This window comes from Mus caroli, unplaced genomic scaffold (genome assembly GCF_978045245.1).
Source record: "Mus caroli unplaced genomic scaffold, Mus_caroli_1 scaffold_2, whole genome shotgun sequence".
Classification (NCBI taxonomy): Eukaryota; Metazoa; Chordata; class Mammalia; order Rodentia; family Muridae; genus Mus; species Mus caroli.
In genome coordinates this window covers 114,097,381-114,113,683 of record NW_028227257.1, presented here as the reverse complement: position 1 = coordinate 114,113,683, position 16,303 = coordinate 114,097,381, and the positions used below count along the sequence as shown (strand labels likewise).

Below are 16,303 nucleotides of genomic sequence, written 5' to 3'. Positions count from 1 at the left end.
ATAGCCATTTCATGTAAGAAAAATCAGCCTCCAAAAATTGATTTACCAGAATATTATTCTGAGACATTCAAAAATTTCCCAGGTCAAAAAAATTGAGAGTACTTACGCAAAAACAATGACAACAAAGTCCAGCCAGTTCCAAGGGTCACGGAGGAAGGTGAATTCGCCCACGCAAAAGCCTCTTGCAAGGATTTTTATGAGTGATTCAAAAGTATATATCCCAGTAAAAGTGTACCTGAGGGAGAGAATACGTTGAAATATTAGGTGTGAAATGAATAATTTCTCATTACAATCTTTACAGTTTATTAACACCGATTAATCACAGGAAGGCATCTCTTGGAGGTTGCTGTTAGCATATGGATCATTCCACCACATAAAGTACATTGCACAAGGGATGATTTCCAGGAGCTCTTAAAACATCTTTCTCAGCTACATATAGGTATTAGATCCGTCCAGAGAATCCCAATAGAGATTGGAAGAACAACATAGCCTCTTACATGAGATGCACATCATATTTATGAACGGGAAAGGGATATGATAAGCTTACTCTTTCAGAAACACTGTAGCATCTAATGATTCAAACCCTATTCCCGGTGAGTTAACATGGAGGAGAGAGAACTGGAAAGAAAATTGCATGCAGGAGAAAATAAAATACATTATATTATAGACTCAACTTCTAAACTTCTGGAAGGAGAAAGAAAGCTTGAAAATTACCATTTAACCTCAGTTTCATAGACACTAATGAGCACTTACTCTACATTTTTGGTCCAATCTGGAGGGTTGCTCATGGTCATGAATATGCAGTTTGTCAGAATTGTGCACATGATTAGCATGCTGAATAAGGTAGCTTCCAGTCAAGGAATATGGGACACCACAAAAGAGGAGCTGATGATGACATTGGTTGAAATGCAAACAACTTTTCTTTAGAAAATAATCAAAACGGATGAATAGTTACCCTACTGAATAAAATTATCATACTCTAAAATTCTAATAAGACCATCCTCTCATTCTCTTATGAGACTAAGTTATATTGGAATCTATAAAAATTTTTCAAGGTGCAGAAGAGCCTATATGTAGGTCTGAATACAGGAGCAAACCCAACATCTTAATGTACTGCTTAAGGTAAGCTTTGGAAAGGATATGAGTGCACTAAAATCTTAATAGATATTCTTCTCAGAGGACTGAAGGGAGACAGCATGTATAAAGCAGGGGTGGCGTTGAAACGGAAGATTGTTTTCCCTTTGTTCAATACTATAAAAGTCTGAGGAGGAAAAAGAGACAGGATGAAGCTGAACTCCCAACACTTTAATCCATCACATTGTTATGAGCAGTTTATACCTCCATGGGGTAGTGCAGGGCTGAAGAAATGCTGCCCTGGGGATTTACAAGGACTTCCCACGTGTGGAAGCATCTGTGAGTCACTGGTCAGTGAACTCCTAGGTTGTTTGTTTTCAATAAGAACTGAGCTGCATACAAGTATATAGTCGTTCTATACAGGTCCACTCTTTAGACGTTGTGACAGGACATTGTAATCTACAGAGTTCATGCTAAACAACTTCAAAATAAAGTTACCCCCAAAAGTTTTATGATGTAAGCATGTTTGTGATGATGTGTTGGACAACCCTCTTAGCTCTCCTCAGCCACATTCAGCCCAGGGAGAGTGAGATGGACAGATGAACAGGTCCAGGGAGCTCCCAAAACATTACATGATTTCTTCAATAATTATAGTCAACTTGCCATTTAGTTTTTAAATGTAACTTTTCTTTCTTTTCTTACATAGATTTTAACAATGGGTAGACACAATCTATCTCAGTTTTTTAACCACAATACCTTGAGCGTTTTAAAACATTCTGAGAATTGTCATTAAACTTTTCCCATAATTTTAAGTCATGTCAGAGCTCAAAGTATCCTTTCTTTCCTTGGGGTGTGTGTGTGTGTGTGTGTGTACCTGCATGCAGTTGCCTAATGGGTTCTGATGTATATGCGAGAGTGTGCATGTACACATGAAAGGCCAAAGGACAACTTCTTCAACTCTCAGGTGTAATTGACCTAGTTTTTATGTGACAATGCCTCTCACTGGCCTATAACTCTCAGGTTCTGCACACAGAAGGCATGATGCTTGTGTCATCTTGTGTGAGCTCTTTTTCTCTTGTCTTGTTTACATTTTATATAAGTGTAAAAAAGCTTACTACAAGAAATTTTTTTCACCAACTTGGTGGGGGAGGGGGGTGAGTTCATGAGTCTGTGTTTTTACTTATGTGGGATATCTATTTTTTCAGTTATATATTATCTCAATAAACTGGGTTTTCTACAAACACATGGTGAGGAATTGTGTCATAAAATGCAAAGAAGGGGGATCAAAACTAACATGAAACCTACTACACTATTACATAGCTTTAGCAAGATCAAGTTGCATTACATATGAAATTTAAAAAATTAAAGGATGATGTTTGTGTTTTAAAATATTTTTTCTTTTATTGAAAATAGATTTTCCTTTACATAATATATCATATTTACAGTTGCTCTGCTTTCTTGAACCTCCAGTTCCTTGTGACCTCCCTGCTCAACGTATTACCACGAGTAGCTGCCAAGAGTGCTCAGCAGGTAGAGCCATTCTCTACTAAGCCTGATGATAACTTGAATTTGTTCCCTAGGCCTCACATAGTGGAACCAGAGAAATGATTTCTACCAGGTGTCACATGACTTCACCTACATACCCTACACATTAAACAAGTGTAACATAGCTGTGACTATAAAACTACCAGAAAGGGTTCACCATGCCATCCCTAAAACTGGAGACTTTCTGTTGAATATGTTGAATAATTAGTCAATTCAAATAAGCATGCCAATATCACTACCAGTTTTAACAAATTACTAGTAAAAGGACATATTCTCGGAATCCTTATGTGTATTTAATATAACGCTCACTACATGAGGTCATTAATTTCCATGTATCTTTTGTATGGATTGAAATCAAGAGAACTCCGCCAATGAAGTCTCAATTACTTACTTTTTTGTCTGCATAGTATGGGTCCAGGTCCTCCAGGGGCTCTGACACCATTCCCGGGGGAATGTCTCCGTAGATGAAGGGTAGCTGTTTACCTGCTTCCAAGTCACTACTGGGCTTGGGACCTTCTTCCTCATCATCTTTCTTTTCATCTTTGTGAACCTTGGCTTTTTCTTCAGAAATGCGTTGTTCAATGAGGGCAAGGGACTGTTTTGTGAAGTGAACGAAGCTCTGAGGTCCTGGCGGAGGCAGCATCGCCATCTTCTCATCCTGTAGGTTTTATTTCCCCTTCGGATCCTTACCAAAGAGGCCTGTGTGAAAAGACAGAAAGGAAAACGTAACTACATGGTTTCTACCTGACACAATTTAAAAACTGGTGAGAAAAATATCCAGTCTTGGGGTGCACTCGGTGGCTGTGATTGATATTGATTACCAATGTGACCTACAACCCCTAGGAGAAAAGACTCTACACTCAACTCTGAGGTATTGCCTACATTGGATTAGCCTATGGATATGACAGTGAAGGAATATCTAGATTAAATGAACCAAATCAGGAATACTTTCCTTGAATGTAGGGAGTAACATTTCATAGCCTGGAATCCAGGATAGCATCAAAAGAAGAAAGTCCTATGGACTCAGGCATTAACCATCCTGTGCTTTCTGAGTATGGACACAATGTGCCCAATGACCTCAAGGTCATGTTGCCATGCCTTTACTGGCATGGTAGATCGTACCCTTGAATAGTGGGCCAAAATATACCCTCTTTTCCTTAATCTTGCTTCTGGTTTTATATTTGTTACAGCAAAAAGAAAGCAACGATGCGATGCCTTCATAGAGTACTTTCCTTTCATGAGCAAGGGTTTTCACTCTGACTTGCAAATCTAAAGAAACAAATAAACCAACAACCAAACAGCAGATAGGCATAGAAGAGGTAATGTGTATACAAACTCATAACAAAGTATGATGTATCCACTGCTGGCCAAGTAGTATGTGTTACTTTGTTAAAATATTTAAATCTAATGCAAACAGCTCTAAAGTGAAATAAAGAGACAGTTTCCTGAGGAAACATTTTAATTCAATTTTACTTTTCATCCATTTGTTTACACACACACACACACACACACACACACACACACACACACACACAGAGTTTCTGACCTTTGGTCAAACTTTTTTAAAAAGAAAACAAGCTTTTGCTCTGGCACACTGTTATTGGTGTTTGTGACTGCTACCAGACAACATATCTGTATTTTAAGGTGAAAAGTGAAATGTTTGGAAATGTTCAGTTGAGCCATGGATATGCTTTCCTCAGGACCTTAATGGTAATGTGAACATTAGATTATTTTATCCATGCTAACAATCAGAAGACTTCTTATTGTGCTCAGCATGTTGGCCAATCACTACTTATGCCAGAATTCCAGAGGGTAGGGCAAAAAAATCTTGAGTTCAAGATGAGCCTGGACTATATTGCAAATTCTGTCTTAAAAAATTAAACAAGCAACTTGACCAACTGTATACTGAGAGACGTCATCACATGCAGAAGAAGGGTAAATTAAGAAGAGTTGCCATGTTCCGCTCTTCCCCCACCCCCAGCACCATAAAGCACTATGTAAACGGCATGTCAATTATAGTAGTCACAATGTAAATGCATAAAAATATTGTTGAGCAGGGCAGTGGTGGCGCACGTCTTTAATCCCAGCACTTGGGAGGCAGAAGCAGGCAGATTTCTGAGTTCCAGGCCAGCCTGGTCTAAAGAATGAGTTCCAGGACAGCCAGGGCTACTCAGAGAAACCCTGTCTTTATTGTTGAAAATGTTTTTTACCAGGATCTCTCCCATTCCCATTCCCATTCCCATGGCAAAACCAATAAGCTTCAATTAGGGCAACATAGATTACTTTTCTCCTCGGGTACCCAGGCATATTGCAAGTGAACTGGCTGTGAAGCAGGGCCCTAAGGAATCTTCAACATGCACAGAGCTATCAAAGATGGGGCATGGCTCATATGTTACATCAGCTGCTTCCAGTGTCTCTCACTCAGTTGGATGAATAAATAAGCCCATGTAGAAATTGTAGGTTTCATCAGAAATGTTGAAAGGCAATACAAGAATTTTGAATGTCATTTGTTTTAGGATTTGTAGAACAAATCCAGCTTTTGTGAGGAATGCTTTTTATGGTTTCTGACATCATGGCACATGTCTTCTCATTAGCTTTCTAAACTGCTAGTTCATCCTTACTTACAGGAAGTGTCTCACCAAACACTAAATCTGCACATTTCTTTATATCTGATATCTATAGCTGTCACAATCAACAGTAAATTAGCTGTGTGTTCAACACACTTATGTGTGAAAAGGCATACTATCCAATTCAAAGGCAGACTTCACTGTGGCCTCCCTTCCCCCAGCCTGGAACCTGCTTGCTCAAGAGTGGAGCTACCTGCTCATTCGTCCTGCCACGCCTACTGCTGGACCCTGCCTTTGCTGCCTGGAGGCACACACATGTTCGTCCTGCTACTGGACCCTGAGTTACTTGGCGGGAAATCGGGTTCCCTCCCCCTTCCTTTATAACTGAGTGTCTGGAAATAGTAAAATTGAGCTTTGATCAGAATCTTGTCTTAGCTCCATTCTTTCTTCCGCCCCGTCTAGATTCCTCTCTTTTCAGCTCGAACTGCCATTCTCAGTTGAACCGTTCGTGTTGTGGACTGCAGGCAGGCTGCAACAGTTGGCGCCAGAACTGGGACCTGAAGAATGGCAGAGGGATGCTAAGAGAAACGACTGCTGTGTGGAGCTCCACAAGAAAGGAAAGGATCTTCGTATCGGAGCATCGGAGCAACGGACAGGTACACATGCTAGCGCTAGCCTAAAATTTCAGTTTTGTAAAGTGTTGCTGAGGATGCGGTAGGATACGAATCAAGTTTGAATCAGTGCTAACCCAACACTGTTTCTGCTTGGGTCAGCAGCTCGTTAATCAGAACTAGATACGGAAACAGGTGGTGTGCCGCAGCTTTTTAAAAAGCTGCTTAGGTGGAAGAAGGAAGGGTTTAAAGTCATGGATCAGGCGGTTGTTTTTAGTTTTCAGGAGTTGTTTCAGGCCAGAGGAGTAAGGCTTGAAGTACAATTAGTAAGAAATTTTTTAGATAAGATAGATAGCTGTTGTCCATGGTTCAAGGAAGAAGAAATGATAGATTGTGGAACCTGGGAGAAAGTTGGTGAGGCCTTGAATATCACTCAGACAGATAATTTTACCCTAGGCCTCTGGGCGCTTGTAAATGATGCTATAAAAGATGCAACTTCTCCAGGGCTAAATTGCCCTCAGGCGGAGCTTGTGGTATCTCAGGAGGAGTGCCTATCAGAGAAGGCCTCCTCAGAAAAAGATCTTAACTCAAAAATTGATAAATGTGGAAACTCTGATGATGGACTGAATTTTAACAAAAATCACTCAGATAGAGGAATTGCCCATTACCTTAATGAGAATTGGTCCTCTTGTGAATCTCCCGCTTCACCTATAGTCACCACTTCGGGAGGTGCTACTCATAGGGACACAGGGCTAAGCGAGTTAGAGTTTGAGATTAAGCTTCAGAGGCTGACTAATGAGCTTCGGAAACTAAAAAAGATCTCAGAAGCGGAGAAGAGTAACTCTTCTGTAGTTCACCAGGTGCCGCTAGAAAGAGTTGTGAGTCAGGCTCATGGGAAAGGACAGAATCCGTCTAATACGCTGGCCTTTCCTGTGGTCGAGGTAGTTGATCAGCAAGATGCTAGGACCAGACATTACCAGACCTTGGATTTCAAGTTGATAAAAGAGATAAAGGCGGCTGTTGTGCAATATGGTCCTTCAGCCCCATTCACTCAAGCATTACTGGACACATTTGCAGAGTCAAACTTAACCCCCTCAGATTGGAAGACTCTTTCCAAGGCTACCCTGTCAGGAGGAGATTTTTTGCTTTGGGATTCTGAATGGCGAGACGCCAGTAAGAAAACTGCTGCTTTTAATGCTCAGGCTGGTAACTCAGACTGGGATAGCAACATGCTTTTAGGAGAGGGTCCATATGAGGGACAGACAAATCAGATTGATTTTCCCGTTGCAGTGTATGCGCAAATTGGGACAGCCGCACGCTGTGCTTGGGGAAGGTTGCCAGTTAAAGGAGATACTAGTGGAAGTTTAGCTAGCATTCGGCAGGGTTCTGATGAACCATATCAAGACTTTGTGGACAGGCTGTTGATTTCAGCTAGTAGAATCCTTGGAAGTCCAGACACAGGTAGTCCCTTCGTTATGCAACTGGCTTATGAGAATGCTAACGCAATTTGCTGAGCTGCAATTCAACCACATAAGGGACAGACAGATTTGGCGGGATATGTCCGTCTTTGCGCAGACATCGGGCCTTCCTGCGAGTTCTCGCAGGGAACCCATGCGCTCTCGAGGAAACGAGGGAATAATGCATGCTTTAATTGTGGAAGTTTGGATCATTTTAGAAGCAATTGTCCTAAGAACAAGGGCGCCAAGGGTAGACAAACAGGCCGTACCCCAGGAATATGTCCCCAGTGTGGGAAGGGCCGCCACTTCTTTGCTAGTGCAGGAGCAGTTAGAAGCAGGACATTTGGTGGAGTCTCACTCTCCCTGGAATACACCCATTTTCATTATCAGGAAGAAATCTGGAAAATGGAGACTGTTACAAGATTTAAGAAAGGTTAATGAGACCATGGTACTTATGGGAACCTTACAACCGGGGCTCCCCTCCCCAGTAGCCATTCCTAAGGGATATTATAAGATTGTTATAGATTTGAAAGATTGTTTCTTTACCATCCCTTTGCATCCAAAGGATTGTGAGAGATTTGCTTTTAGTGTTCCTTCTGTAAATTTCAAGGAACCCATGAAAAGATATCAATGGACAGTCCTCCCGCAGGGGATGGCTAATAGTCCCACATTATGTCAAAGGTTTGTGGCGAAAGCAATTCAGCCTGTTAGACAACAATGGCCAAATATTTACATCGTTCATTTCACAGATGATGTCTTGATGGCGGGAAAAGACCCCCAAGAATTGCTTTTGTGTTATAAAGGTTTACAAAAAGCCCTAGCTGATAAGGGATTGCAAATTGCTTCTGAAAAGGTACAAACTCAGGATCCTTATAATTATTTGGGTTTTAGACTCACTGATCAAGCTGTTTTTCCCCAAAAGATCGTTATTCGTAGAGATAACTTAAAGACCTTAAATGATTTTCAAAAATTGTTAGGTGATATTAACTGGCTTCGCCCCTATTTAAAGCTTACTACAGGGGAGTTGAAACCTTTATTTGATATTCTTAAAGGAAGTTCTGATCCCACTTCCCCTAGATCCCTAACCTCAGAAGGATTGCTGGCCTTACAGCTAGTGGAAAAGTCTATTGAAGAGCAATTCGTTACCTATATAGATTACTCCTTGCCCCTGCACCTGTTAATTTTTAATACGACTCATGTGCCTACGGGACTGCTATGGCAAAAATTTCCTATAATGTGGATACATTCGAGGATTTCTCCCAAACGTAATATCTTGCCATATCACGAAGCAGTGGCTCAGATGATTATCACTGGAAGAAGGCAGGCATTGACTTATTTTGGAAAAGAGCCAGATATCATTGTCCAGCCTTACAGCGTAAGTCAAGACACTTGGCTGAAACAGCATAGTACAGATTGGTTGCTTGCACAACTAGGGTTTAGTGGAACTATAGACAACCACTACCCTCAAGATAGGTTAATAAAATTTTTAAATGTACATGATATGATATTTCCTAAGATGACTTCTTTACAGCCTTTAAATAATGCTCTATTGATTTTTACTGATGGCTCCTCTAAAGGGCGAGCTGGATATCTTATTAATGATCAACAGGTTATCGTAGAGACTCCTGGTCTCTCGGCTCAGCTAGCCGAATTAACAGCAGTGCTAAAGGTCTTTCAGTCTGTACATGAGGCTTTTAATATCTTTACTGACAGTTTATATGTTGCTCAGTCAGTACCCTTATTAGAAACCTGTGGTACGTTTAACTTCAATACGCCATCAGGATCCTTATTTTCAGAATTGCAAAACATCATTCTTGCCCGGAAAAATCCGTTTTATATTGGCCATATACGGTCTCACTCTGGTCTTCCTGGGCCTCTGGCCGAGGGTAATGATCGCATTGACAGAGATCTAATAGGAGAAGCTTTAGTTTCGAATCCTGTTGCTCTGGCCCAACGTGATCATGAAAGGTTTCACCTCTCTAGCCACACCCTAAGGCTCCGACATAAGATCACTAAGGAGCAAGCAAGAATGATTGTAAAACAATGTCCTAAATGTATTACATTATCTCCAGTGCCACATCTAGGAGTCAATCCTAGAGGCCTTATGCCTAATCATATTTGGCAAATGGATATAACCCATTATGCAGAATTTGGAAAACTAAAATATATACATGTTTGCATTGATACCTGTTCAGGATTTCTCTTTGCTTCTCTGCATACAGGGGAGGCTTCAAAAAACGTAATTGATCATTGCCTACAAGCCTTTAATACCATAGGGTTGCCTAAGCTTATTAAGACAGATAACGGGCCATCTTATTCTAGTAAAAACTTTATTGCATTCTGTAAAGAATTCGGTATCAAACATAAAACTGGAATTCCTTACAACCCCATGGGACAAGGAATCTTGAGGGTAGTGGTTGTCTATAGTTCCACTAAACCCTAGTTGTGCAAGTTGAACGTGCTCATAGCACCTTAAAGAATTGGCTTTTTAAAACAAAAGAGGGGCATCTATATCCCCCAAGGTCACCAAAGGCTCATCTTGCCTTCACCTTATTTGTCCTAAACTTTTTGCAAACTGACATTAAAGGTCAGTCTGCAGCGGAACGCCATTGGCACCCAGTTACTTCTAATTCTTATGCATTGGTAAAATGGAAGGACGCCCTGACTAATGAATGGAAGGGTCCGGATCCAGTTCTAATCTGGGGAAGAGGCTCGGTTTGTTTTTTCACGAGATGAAGATGGAGCACGGTGGCTACCAGAGAGATTAATTTGTCAGGTAAACACAGATTCTGTCTCTTCTCGTAAGTATCATTCTAAAGACTAAAATTCCTCTTGTGCTTAGAATTCAGCTGGGAGTGGAAGCTCCCAGAAACGCTGTTTTCCTCTGAGCCAATTCCCCTACAGGAGGCCTGAGATTAGCTTTAGCTTTACAATTTGCATCTAAATAAAGTACCTTGACTTCTCCAAAAAGAAAATTTACCTTGCTACTCTCTCATTGTTTAGATTTCTTTCTTTTCTCAAGCAGGTCAATCCACATTCTCCGGTTCTCCGCCCCTAAGAGCAAACAGGTGGTACTGCTAATCTCCCTTCCAAGAACATCCCAGCACGTGGCTTTCAGTCTGAGATAGGATTTAGATTTACCAGGAGAGCTAGGGAAGTAGAAATTTTATATATTTACAGAGATTAGTTCTTATTTTGATAGAGATGGGCTTAGTCCCTTAGCTGGCCTCTGGCTTTTCACCCTTGCTGTTACTTCAAGGTGTCCTTAGTTCCTCAGGCTAGAGAATAACAGGGATGAGGAGAAAAGACTTCCAGCTCCTATTCTAACCACAATCCATGATGTTAATACTGACATAATTCTAGTCTAGGCCTTGCTAAATCTGAGGTTGACAAGTCTCATATAGAGACCGCGCATCGCTCAGAACTGCGCTACTGATTCATAATCATATGAATACAGTATGGGTACCGCTTGGCGCAGGAGATTACTGCGGAGGGAAGGTCCAGCTTGACCGTTTCTGAGTTCCCTGTGCGACACACCTGATTTGAAGGAGGTTGGTATCTGATTCCAGCTAAAAACCAAAAATACCTAAGGCTCTGCCTCCCCTCCCCAAAAGATACCAAGAGCCACAGATGTGGGTTGTTATAACGCTCACGGGAGGAATCAGGTCAATGTCCACCCAAGTCAAGGTTAAAGGCCCACTCATCTACGGATGAGAAAATCATTTGATCACCTCTGTTAAGCATTGCCTATTTAAACTTAATTAATAGGGAGGTTGGAGACCTTACTGTCGAAAGGGCAAGCCCTTCACTGCCTCCCACCCAAATAAAAAAAAGCCAACTGGCCTTGTACTAGGAGCCAGCCAGTCTTGCCCCTTCTCCCTGTTTCCCTGCCTGTCATCCAAAATTTCGGAGGAATATCAGCTCAGTGTTATTCTAAATTTGTTTAGTTAAACTTAGCCAGGGTTCCAACGCCCTACTTAAAATGCAAACAGGTAGTTACCTATTCAGCACTAATTAGCATTATAAAGTCAGAGCCTATTCTGTTAGTGGTTTACTAGGATAATAAAGACAGTCTTAGCCAAATACAGTTTACCATTAGAAAAGTTAGGGAATCCCAAGGAAACAGGTTTTTTCTTTAGCCCTAAGAACTCAGGCAGAACTATTTAGCATAGATAATTTTTCTGCCTCAGGCCAGCCCTTTCTTTTTTGTTAACTAATGGGAGGAGATGTGGCCTCCCTTCCCCCAGCCTGGAACCTGCTTGCTCAAGAGTGGAGCTACCTGCTCATTCGTCCTGCCACGCCTACTGCTGGACCCTGCCTTTGCTGCCTGGAGGCACACACATGTTCGTCCTGCTACTGGACCCTGAGTTACTTGGCGGGAAATCGGGTTCCCTCCCCCTTCCTTTATAACTGAGTGTCTGGAAATAGTAAAATTGAGCTTTGATCAGAATCTTGTCTTAGCTCCATTCTTTCTTCCGCCCCGTCTAGATTCCTCTCTTTTCAGCTCGAACTGCCATTCTCAGTTGAACCGTTCGTGTTGTGGACTGCGGGCAGGCCGCAACACCTAGTAAAGGCAAATATGATTAGGATTAGTAGCTTACATCATTTTTCTACTGTCATGCAAAAACAGATGGAGGTTTAGGCACATGTCAGGAGATAATCACAGGTTAATAGAAGGTGCCAGGGCTCTCTGCTTGTGGCATAAAGATGGGCCATTTCTGACATAAATGGTTGTATTCTTTGCCATTTCTGTATTTAAATCACTACAGGCAAGAACAGAAAGGCATTGATAGGTAGGGGCAGAGATGGCAAATACTGAATGTCATGGAGTGCTTGTTATATTTGGAATAACACATCCATCCTTATCACTTAGAATTATGAAGCTGCATAATCATGACTGAAGAATACTCATGGCCAGTTAATATTATTAGTTTGTGAGAAAAATCTCAATAATTAATTAACTGTACAAGAACTGTCATCACAAACTTGCTGACCTGAATCCAGATGTTGGTAGCTTTATTGAGTTCATATTCATCTAATTGGAGAACAATTGCCACTAATGCCTGAGACATTCCAAAGCATTCAGGGAACTCGCATAGGCAGAGGTCCCCAGTCTTCACAGAGTGTCACTGGGCTCTTTGTGAACATGACTGAAGGATTAATGATTATGCACATTCTGAAGTAGATGATAAGGTTCCCCTCTCATGAATTGATAAAAATCCATGTAATAGGTATATTTTATGACCTGTGATGTCTACACTCAATTCCATTGTTCTTATAGTTTCATTTTTATTCTTTTCCCTTCCCTACTCCTTCCTTCTCATTCTTGTGATTGCCTTGTATCTATCTATCTATCTATCTATCTATCTATCTATCTATCTATCTATGTACTAACCACCTCTCTATAACCACTTTGACTAAGCATACAAGCTCTTGAATAATCAAATGTCATACAAACAGAGGAGGTATATGTATGTATGGTGAATTAACATTTGCAAAAGTATATGCCATATTTTCTTGATGAAGGACAAACCAATGGAGAAGTTAAGTACCAATTTAACATCATTTTCTGGAAAATTACATAGAAATAGTCATTGGATTCTGTCATCTTCATTTAGACTGGGGGAACAAAACTTCATTTTGTTTTAGTTATAACACTCTTTTCAAGCAGAACAGGTCTAGTTGGCATCTGAGTGTCGTTGAAAATTATAAAAGAAGAGGCTTGTGAAATGGTTGGCTAGCAGGGTTCTAACAGACAACATAACTAAAACAGGAAAAACACAAGAATGCCAGTAATGGGATACAGCATGTCTGTTACCACAGGTGCTTTCAACTCTCTTGCCTGTTAGATGAGTCATTAAACCATGTACATTTTTATCACTAAGGCATCAAGTTTAAGAAATCAAGTTTATTTCTGAGCAAAGATTTAAATAAAGCAAAGCTAAAAATGTCTAATGAAAACAAAAATCTAAATGTACAGAAACTCTGTTTTGAAATTTACTTTATATGTGTGTGGGTATTTTGCTTGAAAGCATGGTGTGTACTTTGTGCACACAATGCCCTCAGATCTCCTGGAGTTAGAGGTACAGATGATTGTAAGTCACCATGTAGGTTCTGGAAATGGAACTCTGTCCTCTGGAAGAGCAGCCCGTGCTCTTAACCACTGAGCCATGCCTCCAGCCCCCAGAAACTCTTTAAAATATTAAATGAAGAGCATCAGGTAAGAATCCGATAGCATTTAAGAGCAGAAGACACCTAGAAAGAAAATATAATGAAAAGGACAGATGAAAACATTTCCTTCATGAAGTATTAACATAATAGTGTATCATAGTGCAAAACTCAGTAAAGAACAAAAATGACTATAAATATATAACATTTCAAGTTTTCTATGTCAAAAATCACAAATGAAATAAAAATTGAAATATGGGAAGCCATATATTACCTATTAACATAGAAAAGTTATTAATAAAATAATAGTGATATTTGAGATGAAATATCTGATAATATGAATATGGTACACAATTGCTTGTAAAGATATTTGTATACCTAGCAAAAGTCTTAAATACATTGGCTGGTGTTTACTGCCAAATACGTTCCTTTCTAGGAACTTATCCAAAGTCAATAATGTCAAATGTCTTCTAACAATTATGAAGATGTTTATTGAAATGTTTTTGCATTACATAAAATCATAATCAATACAAAAGTCAAAATTAATTAAGTAGCTAAATGAACATATAAGGATAAACCTATGTAGCCTTTTGAAGAGCGCTTTTATAGAGTAATGAATTATAAGCAATTAATAATGGATCTTGACAGAATGGAAATTACATTCACACATTTATTAAGCTAAAAATTTAAATGTGAAGAAATATACTCAGTATGTAATGTATTTAATATAAGTAATCCCTGGTCTTCAATTAGTTATTATTCTTTAACAAAAATTGACTGCATTTATTTATATGTTTATGAGTTTCCTTAGTAAAATGTTAAAATCATGTAGTATCACACATCATAGGATGTGTGTCAACCTTAGGGTAAGTTTTGACTTCCCTTGTATAGATCCTGAGGGTCAAACTAAGGTTGCCATGTTTGATTGGGAGCAACTTTACCATCTGATCAATCTTACTAATCTATTATTGATTGTTTCAATAGATTATTCCTATTAATTTAATCATACTTCTGTTTTAAATATTTTATACTATAAAATTCCCTGCTTATGTCAAATATGATAATACTTTAAAACAAAGTGTTCTGATCTGGCTTTTATTTAGCAAATAAACCAGTGTTTGTTATTGTCAAGTTTAACTGGTACTTTGAACTGAGAGGCCACCATACTGTTTGCCGTTACTATTAACATATACTCTTTAAAGTGAAATTACAATCATACCCAAAATACCTTTTATTGCATTACTATTTTGTACATTACTATCTATCCTTAATGTTACAGTGAAGGGTTATTTATACAATTACCAAAAGAAAATCCTGAATATGTTACATTGGTACTTGGGACTATCAAAAGTTGAAATAAATATGGAGGCATTCTAAACACTGATTTCTTTTCTTAAATCACTAGAATCTATCTATTAATATCTACATTATGTACCATCTATGTCTATCTAGTGATCCATCTCTTAACTTTTCCTTCATATGTACTTTTAGTTATATAAAGTAATAACATTAATATACAAAGTGATAACATATTAATAGATAACATCGCTATTTATGAATAACAATGGCCTTCTACAAATGAATATGACCTCTTAATATCTGTATTTCCTGTGTAATCACAGGAGTGATATCATTCAGGTAATTTCATGAAATCATTGGAAGCCAGAGGGAAAAAACCCTAGTGTCCATGAATCTGGAGACGATGATGCAGAGGAGATGGAGATGGAAGCCAAAGGCACAGCATGCAGGAGTTTTCTACTACTTTGGAAATGAGTGGTCAGAGTTTGACACATGTGGCAAGAACAGAAGAAAACAAGTTGATTAACCCAAGGATTGTTTATTCAACAATGTTTCAGGACATACTTTCTGATATCACCTCTTTTCTATCTAACTACAAAGCAGTGTGATATACCCCTAAACTAAAATGAAAAATGGATTTTAGAGTGAGCTATGCTGGGTTACTAGGGTGTTGATATCCACTGCAGCTAGAAACAGTGGTATCCAGATAAAATGGAATTCTTGTGTGCTTCCATTTTGCACATATATACGAAACTGTGGTCTGGTATCATGATGGCAAACATGTAAACAGAGCTTGAAGCTTAAAATAAAGTGTGTGTTGAAGGAGTGCATAGAGATCAGAGGACAATGTGCAGGGCCAGTTGTTCTCTCGTTTTGCTATGTGGGTTCTAGGAATTAAACACTTGACCAGTAAGTCCTCTTGCTGGTCCAAGAAGTAGATTTAAAATAAAATATATATTTATTCATGTACGCATGCATGAAGTAGCAGAGATGTTTTATCAGTTAAAAATAGAAGAAATTCACTTTAGATCTAAGTTTGAATTTTAGATTTGTTTTAGATTTAGAATTTTGTTTTATTTGAAAAACAACAAATAGAAGCTTAAATTTAAAGTGAGACAGGGTAAACACAATTTATTAACTATAGATGAATGGTAATAATAATCATAACAAAGACAAATATTTAGAATTCTGTGTCTGTTTTTTCATTGGGCAAAGAAGTGTTAGAATGAGGAAAAATGACTGGAGGAAGGAGGGAGGGGAAAAGAAGGTAGAAATGATAGATAGATAGATAGATAGATAGATAGATAGATAGATAGATAGATAGATGGACATAGATGGTAGGTGCTACACCCACTTCAGTAAAGTCTGTTTGACAGGCCAAGAGGCCTGGAAGCACTCATGAGTCAAAGCGTTTCAAGGAAACTCAGCCTCATGGAACCTTGGCATTCCCATAGCTAGACTGCCCCAGATTTGTCCCTGCAATATTGTGGAGGGTCTTGCATGCTTTCTTACAGTATTTTGCTGGATAAGAGTTAGAAATCTCAGGGCAAGCTTAGCAAAGTATACCTAGAATCTTCATTTC

General features: G+C 39.3%; 1 protein-coding gene across 5 annotated transcripts in view; it reads right to left on the bottom strand.

Annotated features, from left to right (window-relative positions):
• Scn9a (sodium voltage-gated channel alpha subunit 9) overlaps nucleotides 1-16,303 on the bottom strand; it is a 169,616-nt gene that overhangs the window by 90,680 nt on the left and 62,633 nt on the right. For all 5 annotated transcript variants that reach the window (XM_085834816.1, XM_085834817.1, XM_085834819.1 and 2 more), the window contains 4 exons: nucleotides 3,011-3,318; nucleotides 1,144-1,261; nucleotides 754-844; nucleotides 107-235 (listed from right to left, as the gene is read on the bottom strand). In XM_085834816.1, coding sequence (XP_085690942.1) covers nucleotides 107-235; nucleotides 754-844; nucleotides 1,144-1,261; nucleotides 3,011-3,268 — 596 coding nt within the window. In that variant the 5' untranslated portion in view covers nucleotides 3,269-3,318. The remainder of the gene's footprint in view (nucleotides 1-106; nucleotides 236-753; nucleotides 845-1,143; nucleotides 1,262-3,010; nucleotides 3,319-16,303) is intronic.